A 21,402-nucleotide genomic window follows, 5' to 3' on the forward strand; every position below is an offset into this window, starting at 1 on the left:
AAACAGATCGACAGTAAATGAAACAGCTGAAGAAGGAGCATCCATAGCAGTGATAAATGTAATCGCTTATTACCAGATATCTGCTCTAAGTGCTTGGCTTTATTTTGCCTTGTTTGACCGGCTCGAGCCACTTTCTGCGATATTATTTATTTTCTGAATACAATGTCAAACATCATTTCTGCAGCAATCTTAGTTCACTCTGGAAATCAGATTATTTCCATCTGCAGTAATTTATATGTGGCAAAAGGGCTCGAAGCAGCTGCAAGATCTCAGCACAGAACAGAGACGTCACGACAACAGATGTGACATTTATTAAGTCGCACGCAGCACCTTATACGGGGCCTGAGAATCGGATGGATAGAATCAGCTCAGCCATCAGACATCAGGTTCTGTTCTTCTGCCCACTTTATTCTGGCCTCTCTCTGGTTTTGTTCAGTCAGGCTATAGTACAGTGTGCCTACATGCCCTTCACACATGTTTCCACACAGCGCCACAAACCTTAAGGTTAGGTGCCTCGATATACTGCCCAGACCTCTGCAGACAGCATTTGTTGAAATGCAGTGTCCAAACCACCGGCTGCCGTCTGCTGACAAATTAGCTTTATTAGCTTTTCCCAAATACATCTGCGTTCATAACCACGGGTAAGAAAAAGGCCCGAGGACAGTCAGGAGACTAACAGGGTCCCACACTGGCAAGTGGGAGTTACTGTCAGGATGTGGGGATGTTTCCAAGGAACTCATTTAAATCAGTGAGAGAGTGTGTGTGCATGTGTGTGAGTGTGTGTGTGTGTGTGTGAGTGTGTGCATGTGTGTGTGTGTGTGCATGTGTGTGTGTGTGTGAGTGTGTGTGTGTGTGTGCGTGTGTGTGTGTGTGTGTGTGTGTGCGTGTGTGTGTGAGTGTGTGTGTGTGTGTGTGTGTGTGCGTGACAGAATCGGGCTGTAAGGGCTCACCTAACAGGATGATGATGCAGATGAGGATGGCGATGATCGCTCCGGTGCCCAGTCCAGCTGCGATGATCCGCTCCATGTCCACACAGTCTCCATGGTGATCACACTGACACACTTTGACCCTCAGGTAGGATGTGTTGGACATGGGCAAGTTGCCAGAGTCTGTTATTGTGATGGGAACCTCGTAGAGCCCGCTGGCCAGGAAGCCTATCCGCAGTCGAAGCTGGGCATGCTCACCTACGATGACACAGGGATGGATACAGATGAGTCGCTGTCCCCGACTCCTGGAGGTGGTTACAGGGAACGTTTCCAGCTGATCAACTATGGTAGCAAACTAACAACAAATGTTTTTACTTTTTTCCTTTGCAAAAAGCCTTCCACAGTAAATAAAGAGAAGAGTTTCATGCATCTTCCTTTTACCTACTTTCAAGGAGCCAAACAGAACATTTCACCCGAGGCTTGAACTCATTTAGTGCTGTGTTACTGAACTACTTAAGTCAAAAGGAGAATAAAATGTTTATAGTGCCAGCCACAAAGTGCAAGTGCACACATTTGATTCAGAGTGCAGCAAGCAGGGGCTGACTGTGAGATGGAGCTCTTAGCTAAGAGGAGAAAGATGATGATTTTTCCTCTTTATACTGTGTTTCTTAACAGAGACCAAATGGTTTGAAAGCAGTGCTAACGGACAGTTTAATGTGCAAATCGCAAGTATCTCGATAAACTGCGCCATGTTTCCAAAGATGAAACGCTTGTTTTATACCTGAAATGTGTCACAAGAGTTTTAATTGCTGCACAAAATGTATTTATGTTCACTGGTCCAGAGCCTGATGGCTTTGAGTGCATTAATTATAGACAGGTCTATTCTAACTCCAGTCACCCACACGTCATATACAACAGGCTTCTATTTATATAGTTGTTTTAAGTCTAGCTTTCATCATATTACACCAACATGCTCTACGACAACGCGAGCTAACGTTGGCGTTAGCATAACACAAACAAGCAAACTTGACCCTCTATGATGCTACGTATGATAAGCTACACAGACACTTGGGTGGAGAGAACAAGTACACTTTACAGTCTGAAATGCTTTAGTTTGGTTTAGAGCTTCAGTTGCTGCTAACCAGCTAGCCCGCTTCTTCCTGTCTTACATTTCCTCCCTGTTAGCCGAGCAGGTCACTGTTGTGGTGAACTCCAGTTTCCTGTCCAGCTGTCAGATGGACTCTGACTCCACAGTGATGTACTGCAGCTGGTGACAGCTCTGTAGAGGTTGTAGTAGGTGGAAAAGCTGCAGAGCAACACAAGGACTGTAGCTGCAGACTGGAGCTGGAGCCACATCACTACTGTGTGTTTCTCAGTATAAATGTATGAACGACAAAAACATAAAAACTAAAAGAGCTCAGGCCCACACTGTAAAGTTTTCCTCAATGAACTGTTACAGATGTTTTCATACAGCTAATGATACGAGTCAAGAAGAGGCCGCAGAGGTGGAGAGAGATCAAGCACTGCAGGATGAGAAGCTCCACCTGAGCAGCGACCTGGCTGCACAATAATGACATCTACATCAGGTGTTAGATCATCTAATGCCGGTCTTCAAACCCCGAGGCAGCAGCGCTGACATCTCTGTGACTCCAGCCTGACTTGGCCTAACATCACAGGGTGCCGCTCTGATTGCGTGGACCTTTACTGGGCCTCATTATCATATGTAGAGAGACAACTGGACCATCGGGGAACCGAAAGAGCAAATGAATTTCTCAAGCTTATGGAAAGTGATACTGTCATTATCTCACGATCTCTGACTGACACTGAGAGATTTGCACGACTTGAAATCCTGGAAGAATTCCTCCCACAGACAGACTGAATGAAAGTGCAATGAAAAACGGAAACATTATGCAGTACTGACCGTTGAGGCGATGCAGAGTCCAGTTGCGACGTACATCTGAGGGACGATTGGCCAGCTCGAAGGCGAAGGGTCCAGCATTGGGACTCAGGTCGGGGTCGCTGGCTGTGAGGTTGAGAGCATTGGGCTCCGGCCTCTCACACATTTCCACCTCCGGCGGGAACACGTGAGGCGCATTGTCATTTATGTCAGTCAGGTAAATCTGAAGGGTGCCTGTCCCACTGGCAGGGGGGGTACCTGCAAACCAGCACGGAAAGTAAATGAAATCTGCAGATTTTTTCATTTTCCTTTCCCACATGAAGCAAAGGAAACATGGTGGGAACAATTTCCTCTGCAAAGCCCAACTAAAACTAAATAACAGAAATATTAGTCACATAATAACTCTAATGATGCTTCCTGTAATAAATCAGACATATTACTTTGCAGAGGACTGTGCTGGCGCATGCAGTTTAAAACAAAGTGCATGCAGCACTGCACATGTGCAGATTGTGGAGCAGTGAGAGGTGTTGAATCACCTGCATGTATATTCTCTCTTTGTGCCATTAAACTTCATTGTGAGCAAAAACAAATCAAACACATGAGTGAGCCTCAATGTTGGCCCGGCCGTGTTCTTTTATTACACTGCTGCTTAATGTGACACTGTGGGGAACAGGCCTCCACAAGTCCTTACTTCCAGTCTGACTAAACACTCCTCAACGATCTGCGAAGCTCAGAGCAACGTGTGGAGACACATGACGATACGCCATTGTTTACTTTGATTAATCAGTGATTAAAAATGTACTGAACACAGCAGGAGCTACAGTGTGTTCAACAACAGCTGGTGGTCGTGCACATACGGTGACCACCAACACTGCAGACTGCAGCACAAGCTTGTGTGTTTGTCTCTGTGTTTGGGCTTTTTGTGCATGTGTGTGTGTGTGTGCGTGTGTGTGTGTGTGTGTGCGTGTGTGTGTGTGTGTGTGTGTGTGTGTGTGCGTGTGTGTGTGTGAGACAAGGGCAGAGAAAGTGCTAAGACAGTCAGTTAGCAGGAAGCTGGAGCACAGCGGCTTCTCTGTGTGAGGGGTCTATGGTGGACTGCATGGACTGAGCTGCTGCTGAATGACATTCCCCTTCAACAATTTCCCACTTTGAACAGAGAATCCTCTTTTCTCTCTTTTCTGTGGCTATAAAGAACAACTGTGATCAGAAACAAAAGGGAGACTTTGGAAATCGTGCACTAAATAGGCAGGAAAACATCTCCATTAGTAATCAATGAGAGTCCTGTGTCCACAAGACCGTCTGTGTAGTCCTACAAGAGGTGAAGCATAATTGAATAAAGATGGAACAATCTGTTGCTCACAGGGGAAGATGTGTGTCCACCGCAGGACAAGGCCGAACTCTGTAAACCACGGGCAGCATGCTGAAGCAGTTTCACAGGCTCTGTATGTGACTGGGCATCCTGCTGGCCTGATGTTTGAGAAACAGTAACTATGATGAATCAAATACAAGATTACTTCAGCAAGAAGTGCCAAAACACGCGGTCTGTCCCTCAAGTGGCTTTAAAAGTGAATCAGTCCCCGCGTGAAACTAGCCAACTTTACAGCAGAAATAAACCTGTTTGTAGGCTGGGTTTGAATTTCCTCCATAAAACTGTGCTCTTCTAATAAATAGTGCACCTGACCATATTAAAGTTTATTCTTCGACGTATTCATTCGGTTCGTGACAGATGGGTGCAGCTGATTTTCATGCTCTTTAACCTGTTGGCTAATCTGCTGATGCCCAGCTGCAGCCATCTGTGCCTATGTAGCAGTAGCTGGTGTTAGTCCAGTGAATCCACTGCCCTGTGCATAGACAACAGTTGCCCACAGTTCACCTGAAGAAACAGCTTCAGCTGCTTACACTAATTAGTGAGTATCCTCGTCACTGGGATGTACCCATGCAGCCTACTGAGGTCTTCCTCCATCTGGGAGAAATGTATATTCCCTGACCTGCTGGGAAAAACCGCCTCTGAGCACTGTGGTCGCTGTCACGTCGTTTGCATGGAACATCTGATTTATTCCCAAACACTCGCCAACTCTTCCCTGAGAGGTAACTGTGAACAGAAGCTGTGTGAACCAAATTCAAACCATTTTCACTCTGAACTTGAACATTTTTCATCTTTGGTTTTTGTGTTGCACCTTTCCCAGGAGTGTGTAGCAGTTAGTGAATGTTTGGACACAAACATGCAAACTTCATGCAAACTAGATGCAAACTGCAGGCAACCAGAGCAATCATAAAGTTTTTGATGCAGCGCCCTCTTTGCAACCAAGTTTGCTTAAAAAGTGGGTCCTAGCTCTGGCATCAGTCTTTGTGACTGCTCCGACTACACCATCGAGGAACATAGCGTGCACTTCCTACATACTCAGTAGTGGGAACACTGGTTTTGGGGGGTTTGAGTGTGACAGACTTGTGCTACCGACTGTAGTTATCAAGATAAGGAAGATGGAAGCCTTTTTATACTAGCAGGTTAGTTATATTAGTGGTTTAACCACTGTAATGTTCTCCAGCAGTTATTTATTTTACACAATTCAACAAAACCATGTCATCAGTGATGCCAAAAACCTGCTATGTTAACAGTTTGTATCGTTAGCTTTGTTACTTAAATATCAAACAGCAGCTCGTGGCTGTTTCCATGTAGCACTTCCTGCACCAGGAGCTGCACTGTGACACTGACTCCACAGTGAAGCAGCACTAGTGCAGTTAATGAAAGAGCACTGAGGCACAGTGAACACAATCCACCTCTGTATGTGGGGGATGGGTTACTGCCGGACAGCAGCGCAGCCTGTGTGTCTCACCGTTATCAGATGCCATGAAGGTAACGTTGTAGTGATTGTTCTTGATATATGGAGACTCTCGGTCAAGAATGGCGATGGTGGAAATCTGTCCGTTAGCCGGGTTAATCTCCAGCCAGTTGGCAGGGTCATACATCTTGGAGTACCTGTGTTCGGTGAGAGAGAGCCAGCATGAGAAGCCACCACAGAGAGGCCTCTTTATCTGCTTCCCTGGCTGCACGCCGAGCAGCCACTGGGAGCTGATGTATGGGGACTGCGGCACGCTCTCTCAAGGCAGCCACAACTCATTCATTTACTCTCAGGGATGAATTCAAACGTTAACTCTCTTAAAAACGATAAAGAACGACTGTTAGTGCAAGAATGCTATATTTACTGGAACTGGAAACAACCAAGGAGAGACCAATAAAAGCTCTGCAACTTCCTGCAAATTGTTGATGAAATGAATTCATGTAAGAGACTCGAGTCATGCATCTGCATTGCTGTTAGCATAAAGTCATCTTTCAAACACTGCACATGGATCAAACGGCACAGCTTCAACAAATGAAAACAGGTCAGCCGTGAAGCAGGCATGAAAGGGAACACGATCCATTTGGTATGTTCGTAACTGGTGAGATAAAACGGAGAGCAGCACAGATGACTAATCGAGGAGCACGCACACAACAGAGAGCAACAAAAGCAAAAACGTTCTGCTGGGCCACTCCACACACAACTCGCTGTGTGTGTGTGTGCGTGTTTTTGTGAGCACAGTGTGTGTCCACTATTGGCTGTTGCTAGGCTACAAAGACTTCAGCACTACATTTAGAAACAAATAGTGGGATGTAAAAGAAAGAAGGATCGGGACAAAAGCATCAGTCCTGCAGGCTTTCTGCTGTGCTGAGCGTTTGGATGAGTGCTGCAGCATCTGAAACCTGCATCTGCACTCATAACAAAATCTAGCTTTTATATGAAAACGGGGACTGCAAAGTGGCCTGAGATGGAAGATGCAAGTCTCTTAATGCGTTTAAAATGAAACCTGACCAGCAGAAGAAAATGAAAACTGTCACAGAGGAGGAGCGGCTGCTCACGCCGACAATGGTCACATTCCTAATGCCTCACAAACCTCATGCTGAGACAGTAACATAACGTCTGTCATGTGGAAACTCAGAGTTGTTGCTCGCTGAGCGCTACGCTGGCTGGTGCGCGTCACTGAGCAAGAGCTGTTTCACAAAAGCTGTTAAAGTTGGTAAATCTTCACACAGTGTTCAACCTATAATTCTGAAATCTGCATCATCAAATTACCTCAGAGGTTTTGATTTCACACACAAAAACCACGTTTTCATATCTGTGTGGGGACACGATGCTTTCTCTCCAAATGAACGCCTACGCCGAACCACAGCCTGACCCTGACACTACAACTAGGCCTTCAAACTGACGGGACGGCATGTTGTCCCACAAAGATATGCAAACACAGACACGCGTGTGCGAGGTCGAGATGATGGCTGTGCTTGGACTCTGGATGTATTTACAAGTAAAATGATTACTGAGGAAGAAGGCTAGAAGCAGGGCTGCGCCTCCTTTGTTCTCTCACATGAACACGCCCTCCACGTCTCTGCGACGACTATGCGAGCAGCAGCAGAGCAAACAGCAGCACAGACGTGCTGATTCAGTCTACGATTGTGTCCAACTGGAAACGTTCCATGAATTGTGCACATTTTATAAATTCTCAGTTTCACACGAGACGCACTCGACGAATCTTCTCTAAAACAAGGTGAAGAATGAGCGCGTCAGGTTCTGCTTTAATCTCACTACAGCACGCCATCGACATGCAGACGTGCACTGAATAAATGTAGAAGAATAGGTAAATGTTGGAGGGTGAATTACATTCTACTCAGATTTTAATTTCCTTTCAGTGGCACATTTTTCAATGACAGTCGCTGATTATTCTAATAGATGTGAGACTAATTTAAATAGTGAAAAGGCTCCACATATTTAAATGTTCTTCTTATCAAAATGCATTGACGCATTCATTCACGTCTCTACTCAAACCCGCTCAACAGTTTATTGTTGCATTACAAACTGTAATTATATATTGAAGGATTGTTTTAGTGCTGTAGTTCGACCTCACTGGCACAAATGAAAGGTTTCTGAAGAGCTTCCAGGAGTTTCTGACCTGATAGTTTGTCTCATGTAGCGGTCGGGGTCCTGCGCAGTGAAAGTGGTGAGCATGGACCCGGCCGACAGACCCTCCTCCAGTCGCATGGATTTCGGGTTTGGGCGAAACTCCGGGCTCTCGTTCAGATCCAGGATTCGAACAGAGACGGTTGCCGTGGACTGACGAGGCAAGTGGATGCCGCGGACCAGCGTGACCTCGTTCTCCGCTTCCACAGTCAGCATGAAGGAACGGGTGCTCTCGTAATCTATGGGCTGCACAGACAAAGCGAAGGACGACAATGATGCCCGACGTCAAGGACATTCAGCACGTGCAACCTTAAGCATCATCTCATCGTGTTTCTCTGGAACATGTCAGACAGTATAAACATCGCGATCACAGGGATCTTCTGCTCTCTGGATGTTACAAACCGACCACACTGAGAGTCGAGCACAGCTGCTGCTTTTAGATCGCTCTGTGAGAACATTACTCGCCAGGCAAGTCTCGAGAGTTAGCGTTTTATTCTCGTGTGCATGTTGTGCACATCCAAACCTCACCTTGACCACGGTGAGGAGGCCCTCGTTGGTGGTGGGGTCAGTGGGGATGGAGAAGCGTCCCGTGGGGTCCCCGGCGATGATGCGGTACACGGCGCTCCAGGCCGGAGTGTGAGGCTGGTCTTTGTCGGTCACGGTCAGGTTAGCCACGATCACGTTCACCCTGTTCTCGTGAACCTCTCCGAAGAACTGAAAGAGCAGAGACTGGATGACTCCACACTACACAAAGCTGTGGTGAACATCACAAACAAACAATGCTTCGCCACTGCAAACAGTTCCCTGTCACGCAGAGCCGAGCGCAGTATATCTGAGAATAAAGAGCACATCTCCACAAACACTGCTCCTTCCTGTCCAGCCTGTTCAGCTTTACTGAGGAGGATAAACATATTGGATGTTTCATTGGCTTTTCACTCCTCCACCATCTGCCTGCTGCCAATAAAAGCTCAGAGAGCTTTAGTGTCGTTCAGACGACGCTGCCTCGCCCGTTTGCTGATGCAGAGCCAGCACGCTGTGTGTGTGTGTGTGTGTGTGTGCACCTACTGTCTCTGTGGTGAACTCTGGAGCATTGTCATTGACATCAGTGATCCTGATGACGGTGGTGGCAGTGTTGGAAAGGCCGTAGGTGGGATTCCCCTCCATGTCCGTGGCCTGGATGATCAGGGTGTACTGCGTGACTTTCTGGAATCACAGAACAGAAAGCGTCACTTATTCTGCAGACTGAAGTGTCCCGCTGCGCATTGTATGACTTGGAAATAAATCTAATTAAAACCGTTTGACAAGGGGACTGTCATTTTGTCTAATCACCATTACAGCTGATGATTTAGTCAGTGCTACTTAAAAATAATGTTCCGAGACATGATGAGTGGTTCACACTCCGTGCTAATGTAAGACCGTTTCTGCTTTCCACAATCATCCCATTTTAGGGCAGCCCACTGCTGATCCTTTTTCTAAGACTGATTGCTAATGCACGTCAGGCCTTAATTACAGAAGCCGCTGCTCTATGACAACACTGTGACTGAGCTGCAGACCACCTGACAGAGACGATGTTTAGACATTTAAAAAGCATAAAAAGTGATGGAGACTTTTAAGCTGCTGAGATCTTCACATGTACACTTCATTCGACCTCATCATGGCTTGTTGACCTTGTTTACTTCATCTGCCATTTTCTTCTTTGTGCAAAGTTGGATTTTTCTGCTATTTTTCAGGCTTTTAAAATCTTCGGTCGTTGTTTACGGCACATTTTCCCTTTTCTGTGATGATGCTTTTATTCTGTTTTTAATTGCTCTCTATTATTACGCTGTCTGTGTTATCTCATTATCAGCTCGTCAGTCACCTATGAAAGAGCAACCTGCACCAAAGCTGCCACACAAATAAAGTTTGGTTGATTGACTGTGGACAAAAGACGAGTGCAGATTACTTTGTCAGTTACTGCAGGCTTTTTTGTACTATAATAGCAGCTGCAGCTTTAGCGCTGATTGATGAATCCCCCGTGTGCCCAGATTCAGTTTGCCCTCCAGTTAAACTATTAGTTTTGCTTCTTATATCAAACGTGCAGATTTTGCAACTATGACTTTTAGCTACGATGGAACTACGATTCAAGATTTTATCACATCCAGACTGTTTCTGCTCCACGTTGGACTCAGTGAGGCACGAACATCACAAGAATTAGAGCTGGTTGGAGACGCAGCTGCGACCCTGCCTGGCTTCCTTACACCGGCTCCCAGAGCAGTTCACTGTTTGTGGGGCTTCCTTCTGAAATGCCTCCATTAGCTTATCGTGCTACATTTTATACATGTGTGTCATTTCAGCACTTTTCATGTTTGCATTTAGATGTTTGCTCCTCATTGTTGCATCTGAAGGTGCAGCTGCTGTGATTTGGTTGCACCGACGATGACGGCTTCTGGTTCCAGATCATAGCTGTTGCAGCTTTTTGCCCCGTGCAGCTTGATTAGGTCAGAAGCTTCAGTTTAAAGTTCCAGTTGCAGCTCGGAAACACTGGAACAGCCTCCCCAGCAGTCACATCACAGAGAAAAACAGACCTCTGCTTCTTCTTTTGGAAACTTTTTGTTAACAACAATGTTTCAAATGCGACACAAAAATATATAATAAATATATAACAGAAATATATACTCCACAACATGATAGAGCAAAAAAATGGTGTGAATTTGTTATAAGGGTTAATAAATGTCTCAGTTCCAAAAAATCTGAATTTTCTGGTTATGTTGCGATGGGTTGGGTCTTACAGGGTTAATAACTAATATCAGTGACGGTGGGTGCTACAGATAGAGGTATCTCAGCCATGCAGGTCTGGCTGTTGATAACTCAGCTCACCTGCTTTTATAAGGTAAACAGGGTTAATCTGACCTGCGAGTCACAGACGAGCTAAAATACAGCGCTGAGTGAGAACAGTAGGTACCTCTAAAAACAGACTTCATCAGTGACTATTAATGCTGGCGTGCAGATAGCACGGCCTCAGACAGATGGGATTCAGCTCTACTGACGTAAGACTTTAAAAAGCTGTCTTTATGCTGCAGGCTGGACACACACTCTCAGGCCGAGACGCAGCTGCTCCATATGGATTCAGATATGAGCGTTAGAAAATGTCCACATTTAACACACACACACCTCCCGATCAAGGCCTGCCGCCACAGTGATGATGTCACCAGTCTTGTTGTTAATGGTAAACATGTTGGAGGAGGGGCTCTGGGGATTCTGGGAAAGGATTTTATATCTCAGCATCCCGTTGGCAGTTTTTGGATCATCCTTGTCCACTGCTGTCACCGTCATCACGAAGGATCCTGCAGGGAAGCACACAGCAAGTCAGCACACATATGCCAGGGAAGGAATGATGTAATCCAAAGGTTGTGTGTGTGTGTGTGTGTGTGTGTGTGTGTGTGTGTTGGTACCAGGCTTGGATCCCTCGGGCACGGAGCCATTAAAGATGCTGTGAGTGAACTCTGGTCTGTTGTCGTTCTGGTCGATGACATTAATGACGATGTCGATGGGGTTCTCCACCTGATTCCCATTCAGGTCCACTGCGTGGGCTCGCAACTATACACAGACACACAAACATGCACACACAACTTTTATTACATACAGGTGAAGACGGTAATAAGCTGCTTCCTTCCACTGAGACTAATTACGAGGGTTTAGTGCTCTGAGAGACCTCAGGAGATAAACGAAACAGCCCACAAGGTTAAAGGAAGCACAAGTGCACGTATAGCATGGAGCTGAGCTAACAAATGGATCTCAGGCCCCTGTGAGTCACTTTATGAACAAAGAGCTCACACGCAGTTTAGATTGAATGCTGTTACCGTGCAATCTTATATCAGTTTTATCTTGCAGGGGCTAAAAAGTACAACTGTGTCGCCGAGAGGTCGAACGATTTGCCAACAATCTGACAAAACTGGTGAAAACTGCTAAACTAGAAAATGTTAAATAAGATTGCAGCAGAGTCGTACACGTGTATGGATGAGGACAAACCCTGCGTGGTGAAGAAAATCCCTTTTATGGCTGCAGAGTAATTCAAGACTGCTGTGCAGGATTTAGACAGACATGTTTCTTTGTTAAAGATCAAGCGAAGACTTCAGGCTCGAACCTTTGAGGATGCAGCACACGCACAAACCCCATAACAAAAAACAGAACCACTAAGGCTAGGTTGTGGTTTGGGCATGCATGGCTGCCAGTGGATATCCCACACCCACAAAAGCAAGCAGCTGAATGAATGCAGAATTATACAGAAGCGTTGTGTTTGTACACATTAATTCAAAGGCATAAAACCTTATTGGAGCACATTTCATTGGTCAGCTGGGCAGTGATCCTAAACAAATGGATAAAACAACCAAAGAGCTTTTAAGGTGGAATAACTTGCTGAGTCACCTGTTCTCAGTCTGATTAAACTGCAGTCTACCTGCTGTGTTTCACAGCAAAGACGCAAGGAGCCTAATGGGTTTCTATGGACCCCAGACTTCAGGCAACCATAAATCACAAAAGACTTTACACAAAATATGAATTATTATTATATTTATAACAGGAATGGTTCTCCCACGCAGCTCTTTTAACAGTGATTCTGACATTTTGTCACATTGTGACAAATATTTACTGTGTACTTTGGAAAAAAATGTCACAATAACCTGAAAGCAATATTCCAGTCTCAGTGCATCAAACAGTCCCACACTGCTTTTACAGCTAGGGCTGGGCCACCGCTCACGGTAATACCGGTATAATGCTGGGCAACGATAAGAAAGTGAAATATCATGATAGAATATGGGTAAAACGTGCCTTTGTTTTCATACGCACACGGCAGAAAAATCATGGCAGCGACGCAGAATGAGGAGGGTGAGAGCGGATCGTTGAATGAAACCATGAACCAGAACTGGTTTGTAAAAATGCTGCAGCTTCAGTGGTGTGGAACTGGTTTAGCTTTCGTCCGTCAGATACACAACAAAGCACTATTTTTGGTAGCGCATGCTAGCGGGCCGTCGTTATTACCGTGTTGTTTGGAAAATACGGCGCACTTAAAATCAATCCTTTGATTTTTCTGAAAGTCGACAGAGCCCCTTATAATCCCGTGTGCCTTATGTATGAACTCTGGTTGTGTTTACTGACCTCGAAGCGATTTTATGTGCACGGCGCTCGAAAATCTGTCAAATGTTTCAGTACGACTTTGCTGAGCTACGAAGCCGCACCGCTTGATGGATTGTTGGAGCATTACGGCTGTCGTAGGCGGAGCCTCGTGAACACAACTGGGTAGCTGTCACTGTTTTGTACACCATTAATGTGGAATGGCTCATCTGAATTCAAACTATGATTTTAATAAACTTGACTGTTTATTTTAACTGAAACATGGCTGGGCTCGGATGCACCAGCTGTTCTCACTGAGGCCTCCCCACCAAATTCAAATTTCTCTTTTTCTATTAGAAGTGGTGAGAGAGGTGGTGGGACTGCATCTCTGGCCAACAATACACTCACCTCCAATCACATTTGATTTGATCATTTTACCACTTTTGAATTCCACGCTATTGTTTTCAGCAGCCCTCCAGTTTTATCTGTCACAGTTTACAGACCACCTAAAGACAGCGCTGCTTTCATCAAGGAATTCTCTGAATTTTTAACAAACATACATTCAAAATATAACATGATAATTCTAACCGGTGACTTTAACCTGCACATAGATAATCCTTCTGACCCTGCATCAAAAGAATTCTTAAACATTCTTCACTGTTTGGATTTTACCCAGCACATCACGCAGCCGACTCACAACAGAGGATACACTCTGGACCTGGTCATCACCCATGGGCTGTCCACCAGTGTGTCCTCTGTTGTTGGCTTGGCTGTCTCTGACCACTACTGTGTGTTTTTTAACATCACCGGTTTTATTCAGTGGTGCGAACTGTGAGGAGGCGCTATCTAACCTCTGAAGTGGCTGCAAATTTTACCAGGGTTTTAGACGAATGCCCCCCTGTGATTCTACCTGCACCCTGTGATTTTATTTTTAATCATTTTAACAGCAAACTGAAGAAAAGCCTTGACTCCGTTGCTCCACTCACCACCAAAAAGATTAACGTAAAACATGCATCACCCTGGAGAAACGAAGAAGTCAAAAAACTCAAAAGAAAATGCAGGGCAGCAGAAAGGAGATGGAGGAAAAATAAAAATGTAATTAACTATCAAATACTTTGCGAGCAACTTAAAATGTACAATAATACATTAATAATCCCAAGGTCCTCTTTTCCACCATAGATCATTTATTTAACCCTGATTTTAACAGCTCCCAAAGAAGCCCACAGACTCGCTCTGTGAGCAGTTTGCAGACCACTTCAGGGGAAAAGTCAGCGCCATCAGATCTGATATTTTATCCCCTCTTCACTTTATGGATTTTTTGAGGCTGAGCTTTTATACATGATGAATTGCTCTCTTCAGTTGGGTGTCTTCCCTGCTGCCTTTAAAACGGCGGTGGTGAGGCCCCTTCTGAAGAAGAGCAGTTTGGATTGTAATGACTTTAATACAGACCTGTATCCAACTCACCATTTTTAAGTAAAATTTTAGAAAAACATGTTTTTACTCAGATTAATGAGTTTCTGAATGATAGACAGATCCTGGAGATATTCCAGTCTGGATTTAGGGTGAACCACAGCACAGAGACGGCTCTCCTAAAGGTTTTAAATGATCTTAGATGTAACTGGGACGCCCAAAAGCTCTCAGTCCTGGTGCCGCTGGATCTATGATGAGACAGAGTACCGGGCTGTGGTCGACTCCTTTGTCACGTGGTGTGAGCAGAATCATCTGCAGCTCAACGTGGCAAAGACCAAGGAACTGATCGTGGACTTCAGGAAGACCAGGAAACACTTGACCCCTGTTTCAATCCAGGGGGTCAGTGTTGACATTGTGGAGGACTATAAATACCTTGGAGTTCACATTGACAATAAACTGGACTGGGCTAAAAACACCACAGCACTTTACAGGAAGGGCCAGAGTCGTCTCTATTTTTTGAGGCGACTGAGGTCCTTCAACATCTGCCAGAAAATGCTGAGGATTTTCTATGAGTCTGTTGTGGCCAGTGCGATCCTCTATGCTGTTGCATGCTGGGGGAGCAGGCTGAGGGTCGCAGATGCCAACAGACTTAATAAACTAATCCGTAAGGCCAGCAATGTTGTGGGGATGGAGCTGGACTCCCTCAAGGTGGTGTCGGAGAGGCGGATGCTGTCCAAGATAAAGACAATGTTGGATAACACCTCCCACCCACTCCATGACATGTTGGTCAGTCACAGGAGCTCGTTCAGTGAGAGACTGAGATTACCGAAAAGCACCACTGAACGACACAGGAAATCATTCCTGCCTGTGGCCATCTCCCTGTACAACGCATCCACTTAACACACTGTTTGCTGCTACAACTACACATGTTTCTTTTCCAAATATTTATTTATAAGTGACTTATGTATGTATGTATGTATATATATGTATATATTGTACTATTCTTAGTTAGCGTATTGTCTGTCTTGTCTTAATGTTGGTTTAAAATGGAGCACTGTAACAAAAAATAATTTCCCCCAGGGATCAATAAAGTATTCTGATTCTGATTCTGATTAAGCGCAGCCTTTGATAGAATCGCTGCATTGGCTCCCCGTGTGTTTCAGGATTTTAAAGTTCTTTTATTGGTTTTTAAATGTCTTAATGGTCTTAATGGTCTTCTTATCGCTCACATCTGCTTTTACCATATGAACCCTCGCGGACCCTGAGGTCCTCTGGTACTGGCCTTTTGATTGTCCCTAAAGTCAGGACACATGCTCACACTCGCACTACACTCACACTACACTTACACTGCACTCTCACTACAGTCACACTGCACTCAAACTACACTCGCACTACACTCACACTACACTCACACTACAGTCACACTACACTCACACTACACTTACACTACTCTCACACCTCACTTACACTATACTCAAACTACACTCACACTACACTCACACTCGCACTACACTCGCACTACACTCGCACTACACTCACACTACACTCACACTCGCACTACACTCACACTACACTTACACTACTCTCACACCTCACTTACACTATACTCAAACTACAGTCACACTACACTCACACTCGCACTACACTCACACTACTCTCACACCTCACTCATACTACACTCGCACTACACTTACACTATACTCACACTCGCACTACACTCGCACTACACTCACACTACACTCGCACTACACTCACACTACACTTACACTACTCTCACACCTCACTTACACTATACTCAAACTACACTCACACTACACTCACACTACACTCGCACTACTCTCACACCTCACTCATACTACACTCGCACTACACTTACACTGCACTCTCACTACAGTCACACTCGCACTACACTCGCACTACACTCACACTACACTCACACTGCTCTCACACTACTCTCACACCTCACTTACACTATACTCAAACTACACTCACACTACACTCACACTCGCACTACTCTCACACCTCACTCACACTACACTCGCACTACACTTACACTGCACTCTCACTACAGTCACACTCGCACTACACTCACACTACTCTCAAACTACACTCACACTCGCACTACACTCACACTACTCTCAAACCTCACTTACACTACACTCAAACTACACTCACACTCGCACTACACTCACACTACACTCGCACTACACTTACACTACTCTCACACCTCACTTACACTATACTCAAACTACACTCACACTCGCACTACACTCACACTACACTTACACTACACTTACACTACTCTCAAACTACACTCACACTCGCACTACACTCACACTACTCTCAAACCTCACTTACACTACACTCAAACTACACTCACACTCGCACTACACTCACACTACACTCGCACTACACTCACACTACTCTCACACCTCACTTACACTATACTCAAACTACACTCACACTCGCACTACACTCGCACTACACTTACACTACTCTCACACCTCACTTACACTACACTCACACTACACTCGCACTACATTGGACTACACTCACACTACACTTACACTACAGTCACACCTCACTTACACTACACTCAAACTACACTCACACTCGCACTACACTCACACTACACTCACACTACTCTCACACCTCACTTACACTACACTCACACTACACTCACACTCGCACTACACTCACACTACACTCACACTACTCTCACACCTCACTTACACTACACTCAAACTACACTCACACTACACTCACACTACAGTCACACCTCACTTACACTACACTCAAACTACACTCACACTCGCACTACACTCACACTACACTTACACTACAGTCACACCTCACTTACAATACACTGAAACTACACTCACACTACACTCGCACTACACTCACACTACATTGGACTACACTCGCACTACATTGGACTACACTGCAACTACACTCACACTCGCACTACACTCGCACTACACTCACACTGCACTCACACTCGCACTACACTCACACTACTCTCGCACTACACTTACACTACGCTCACACTACACTTACACTACGCTCACACTACACTCACACTACACTCGCACTACACTCAAACTACACTCACACTCGCACTACACTCACACTACAGTCACACTTGCACTACACTCACACTACACTCACACTACGCTCACACTACACTTACACTACGCTCACACTACACTTACACTACGCTCACACTACACTCACACTCGCACTACACTCGCACTACACTCAAACTACACTCACACTCGCACTACACTCACACTACAGTCACACTCACACTACACTCACACTACACTTACACTACGCTCACACTACACTCACACTCGCACTACACTCGCACTACACTCAAACTACACTCACACTCGCACTACACTCACACTACAGTCACACTTGCACTACACTCACACTACACTCACACTACATTTACACTCGCACTACATTGGACTACACTCAAACTACACTTACACTACACTCACACTTGCACTACACTCGTACTACACTTACACTACGCTCACACTACACTCACACTCGCACTACACTCGCACTACACTTACACTACGTTCACACTACACTCACACTCGCACTACATTCGCACTACACTTACACTACGCTTACACTACACTCACACTTGCACTACACTTGCACTACACTCAAACTACACTCACACTCGCACTACACTCACACTACAGTCACACTTGCACTACACTCACACTACGCTCACACTACACACACACTACGCTCACACTACACACACACTACACTTACACTGCACTCGTACTACACTCGCACTACATTTACAGTCGCACTACATTGGACTACACTCAAACTACACTCACACTACACTCACACTCGCACTACACTCGCACTACACTTACACTCACACTACATTGGACTACAGTCACACCTCACTTACACTACACTCAAACTACAGTCACACTACACTCACACTACACTCGCACTATACTTACACTACGCTCACACTACTCTCGCACTACACTCGCACTACACTCACACTACACTCACACCTCACTTACACTACACTCACACTACACTCGCACTACATCGGACTACACTTACACTCACACTACACTAGCACTACTCTTAATAAGTGATTGTGACCATTTTGTTTTGCTAAACATTTCACCTTTATGAACTGATTTATTTCAGAAATGCATGTACACACACATGCACTTGTGCCTCCAGCCCAGGCTGCACCAACCGCGCTGTGCACAATACAGTTTGTACACCTGTTACATAAATACTCCTTTCCTGGCAATTTTAATGTATTTTGTTGTTTCATCTTGGCAAAACTTTTTGCACCAGTGTGTGAATCATATGGTCCTCTCGAATACCTTAAAGAACAATTAATGAATGAAATAGCTAACAGTGATTATAGCAGAGGCAGCTGTGGTTCAGGAAGCGAGTTGTGCTTGACTGCACATAGCTATTGCAGTTCAAGCGCACTGTGAGTTCAACTAAACCACGGCCCAGACTATCCCTTGAAGCAGGACGGGGTACGTGCACTGTAGCCTAACACAGTCATGACACACGTCAGTGGAATTGGACTTTGGTGATCAGCCATGGTGTGGACCACCTATATACTGAAAGAGGACCCTTAAACTGCTTATTATTCTAATACTGGTCGGTCACGGCACATGTGCCAAAGACCAAACTGTGCAGAATTTGGAGATGCTCTGGAATGATTACTTTAGAATAACATGTATGCAGCCTAAAGTTTATACCAGCACCTGCAGAAAACATGCTATATGCCATTTGTTGTGTAGTTGAATGCATCTCTGGAGGTTTCAGCATAAAAGCTACAAAACAGTGCTTTGTAATTAATATTAAATAATCTGCTCAAAGATCAAAACCATCAAAGCTAACACAAAACTTTGGAAAAACAACTTTTCAAGGAACATACTCCCACTTTGAAAATCAAACATCTATTTTATTTTTGATGGCCTTAGTTTAAACCAGGCGCATATGTGATGTATTTATTCAGCATAATGTGGTCAAAGATGCTGAATATAGGTATTGATTGGCCCTGATAAGTCATTCCTTTACAGTGCATCTGTATGAGGCTCTCAAAGAGCCAAAGCCTCCCTCATGAATAAACATGCAGGCCAATCCCAGCTCCTAGCTCTGACAACTACATCCAATCACATGAATATTCATCACACAGCTTAAATGCAAATCAACCTGCTGCGACTCCAGATTTCCACTCCCCCGTGTGAGTTGTGTGTGCATTCCTACAGATCAAAAGGTTAGACTCTGCTCTCGGAGCTGTTTGTGACAGTAGCAGATATAGTAAGCAAACACCAAGTGGCTTTTTTAAAGGAATGTCTTCATCATCTCTGCATGAGAGAGAATAAATCCAGGAGAGAGTGACAGCACAGATATAACATGAAAACGCGAGGGACGACACAGAGCAGCGTGCTGACTGGGAGCAGACTCATGCCTCCAGAGGCAGGTCCTAAGTGTTAGGGTTGGTGTTAAACCGCACTTTATGTAATCTAAGGTGAAACTTTTAGTACTTTTAAAGTTACTTAAATAGAAAGAGCCCATCTTTGGCTGGCCACAGAAAACACTTTGAAGAGCACACACTAACGCTATGACATATCTACCATGCAAGAACGCTCAGTGCAACAAGGAAGAAGGAACCGAGACGCAACGCTGCAGACGTTTGTATCGCATATTAACCACAGACCTCGGTTTAACATGCAGCCAGAGGAGCTAACACACCGATCACTAAAGCATTCATCATTTGCTCCGTCTTTGACCTTCGCTGGCACGCCCACAGTCTTACGTGGAAATTGGAGATGTGCTCTCTGTCCAGAGGCTTGGTGACCGACAGCTGGCCTGAGATGGGGTTAATGATGAAGATCCCAGTGGGAGGCTGGTCAGCCCCAGGTCCCGTCACACTGTAGCGCAGCATTCGGTTCTTATCCCGGTCTGAGCGGATCTAAATAACAGATAGAAACACAAAGGGCACAGGAAGTGTTTACTACAGGAAACGCAGAGCCGGGAGAACAGTGGAGGTGGTAAATAACATCAAATCTGCATTAAAAAACAAACTTTCTATGTTGAAGTCGACATTCTTTGTGAGCATCTGCTGCTGTCACAGTATTCTGGGAGCTGCTTCTTTCTGCTGAGCACGACTGCCATCTTTTCTTAAATGTAAGAATATAATGAAACCAAAAGTGGAGCTACGTTGTGAGTTTGACCTGGATGTGTCTTGTGTGTCACGATGACTTTAGGCTTGCACAGGCAACACGCAGCAGGAGCCTGAAGCAGCTCAGGAAAGGAAATGTGGTGAAGCTAAAATAAACTGTGATGTCTGGAGCACCTTCAATATTCTGCACATTGTCCACATCATCACGGCATTAAAGAGCGAGGGGGTGCTGCAAAGATGCTCGACATGCACACACACATGTTTACAAGTCTCAGAACAAGATGAAGACGTCTCCGAATTAATGCATTTATTTGGAGATACTGGGCGGAGCCAGAGGGAAGGCTACGTTTGAAAACACTCAAACAGAAGCAAAGAATAAATGATCCATGTACAAATCAAATTCAGTCTGAAAGGTAAGCTGCCTCTTTCTCCATCTGCACGGCTCATTGTGTGCTAAAGAGCACAGATATCTACCTGCCGGAGCTTTCACAACATGGACTGTTTCTTTTTTCCTAAAGTTACATTTAGAAATGGACCAGCACTGACATGTAGTCTTATATTCTGCAAAGGCCACATATAACTGTGCAGCACTGTTATATGTGGCCACACAGCTCCAAACAGTCAGTATGCCAAAGTTGCTGCTCTTAGGTTGAATGTGCATTTGGTAAGAAATAATGTTGACATTTGGTTGTTTTGTTGTTTGTGTTCTGCTTTGAAATATTAGAACAGACTTACAGTTCTTTACACTTAAAAAAGTAGATTATAGATCCACGTGTCTGGCTCCCTGAGGATCAAACCAGTGTGAGTTTGAGACTCCTGCTGGATAAAATAGTTCTTAGCGAGGCTAAAGCTGCAGCTGCATTTGTCATTCTCTACCTACTTCATCTCTAT

General features: G+C 45.0%; 1 protein-coding gene across 1 annotated transcript in view; it reads right to left on the reverse strand.

Moving 5' to 3' along the window:
• The window catches only part of LOC146693080 (cadherin-2-like), a 105,961-nt gene that overhangs the window by 21,563 nt on the left and 62,996 nt on the right, over positions 1-21,402 (reverse strand). The window contains exons 5-13 of the mRNA XM_085433453.1: positions 20,146-20,301; positions 11,243-11,387; positions 10,962-11,134; positions 8,877-9,014; positions 8,340-8,525; positions 7,804-8,057; positions 5,658-5,800; positions 2,848-3,081; positions 951-1,184 (exon numbers count right to left, since the gene is read on the reverse strand). Of these exons, the coding sequence (XP_085289579.1) occupies positions 951-1,184; positions 2,848-3,081; positions 5,658-5,800; positions 7,804-8,057; positions 8,340-8,525; positions 8,877-9,014; positions 10,962-11,134; positions 11,243-11,387; positions 20,146-20,301 (1,663 nt within the window). The remainder of the gene's footprint in view (positions 1-950; positions 1,185-2,847; positions 3,082-5,657; positions 5,801-7,803; positions 8,058-8,339; positions 8,526-8,876; positions 9,015-10,961; positions 11,135-11,242; positions 11,388-20,145; positions 20,302-21,402) is intronic.

The sequence above is a fragment of the Copadichromis virginalis genome, linkage group LG15 (assembly GCF_057382275.1).
Source record: "Copadichromis virginalis isolate Kocher_CV1m ecotype Utaka linkage group LG15, C_Virginalis_male_GT1.1, whole genome shotgun sequence".
Taxonomy (NCBI): Eukaryota; Metazoa; Chordata; class Actinopteri; order Cichliformes; family Cichlidae; genus Copadichromis; species Copadichromis virginalis.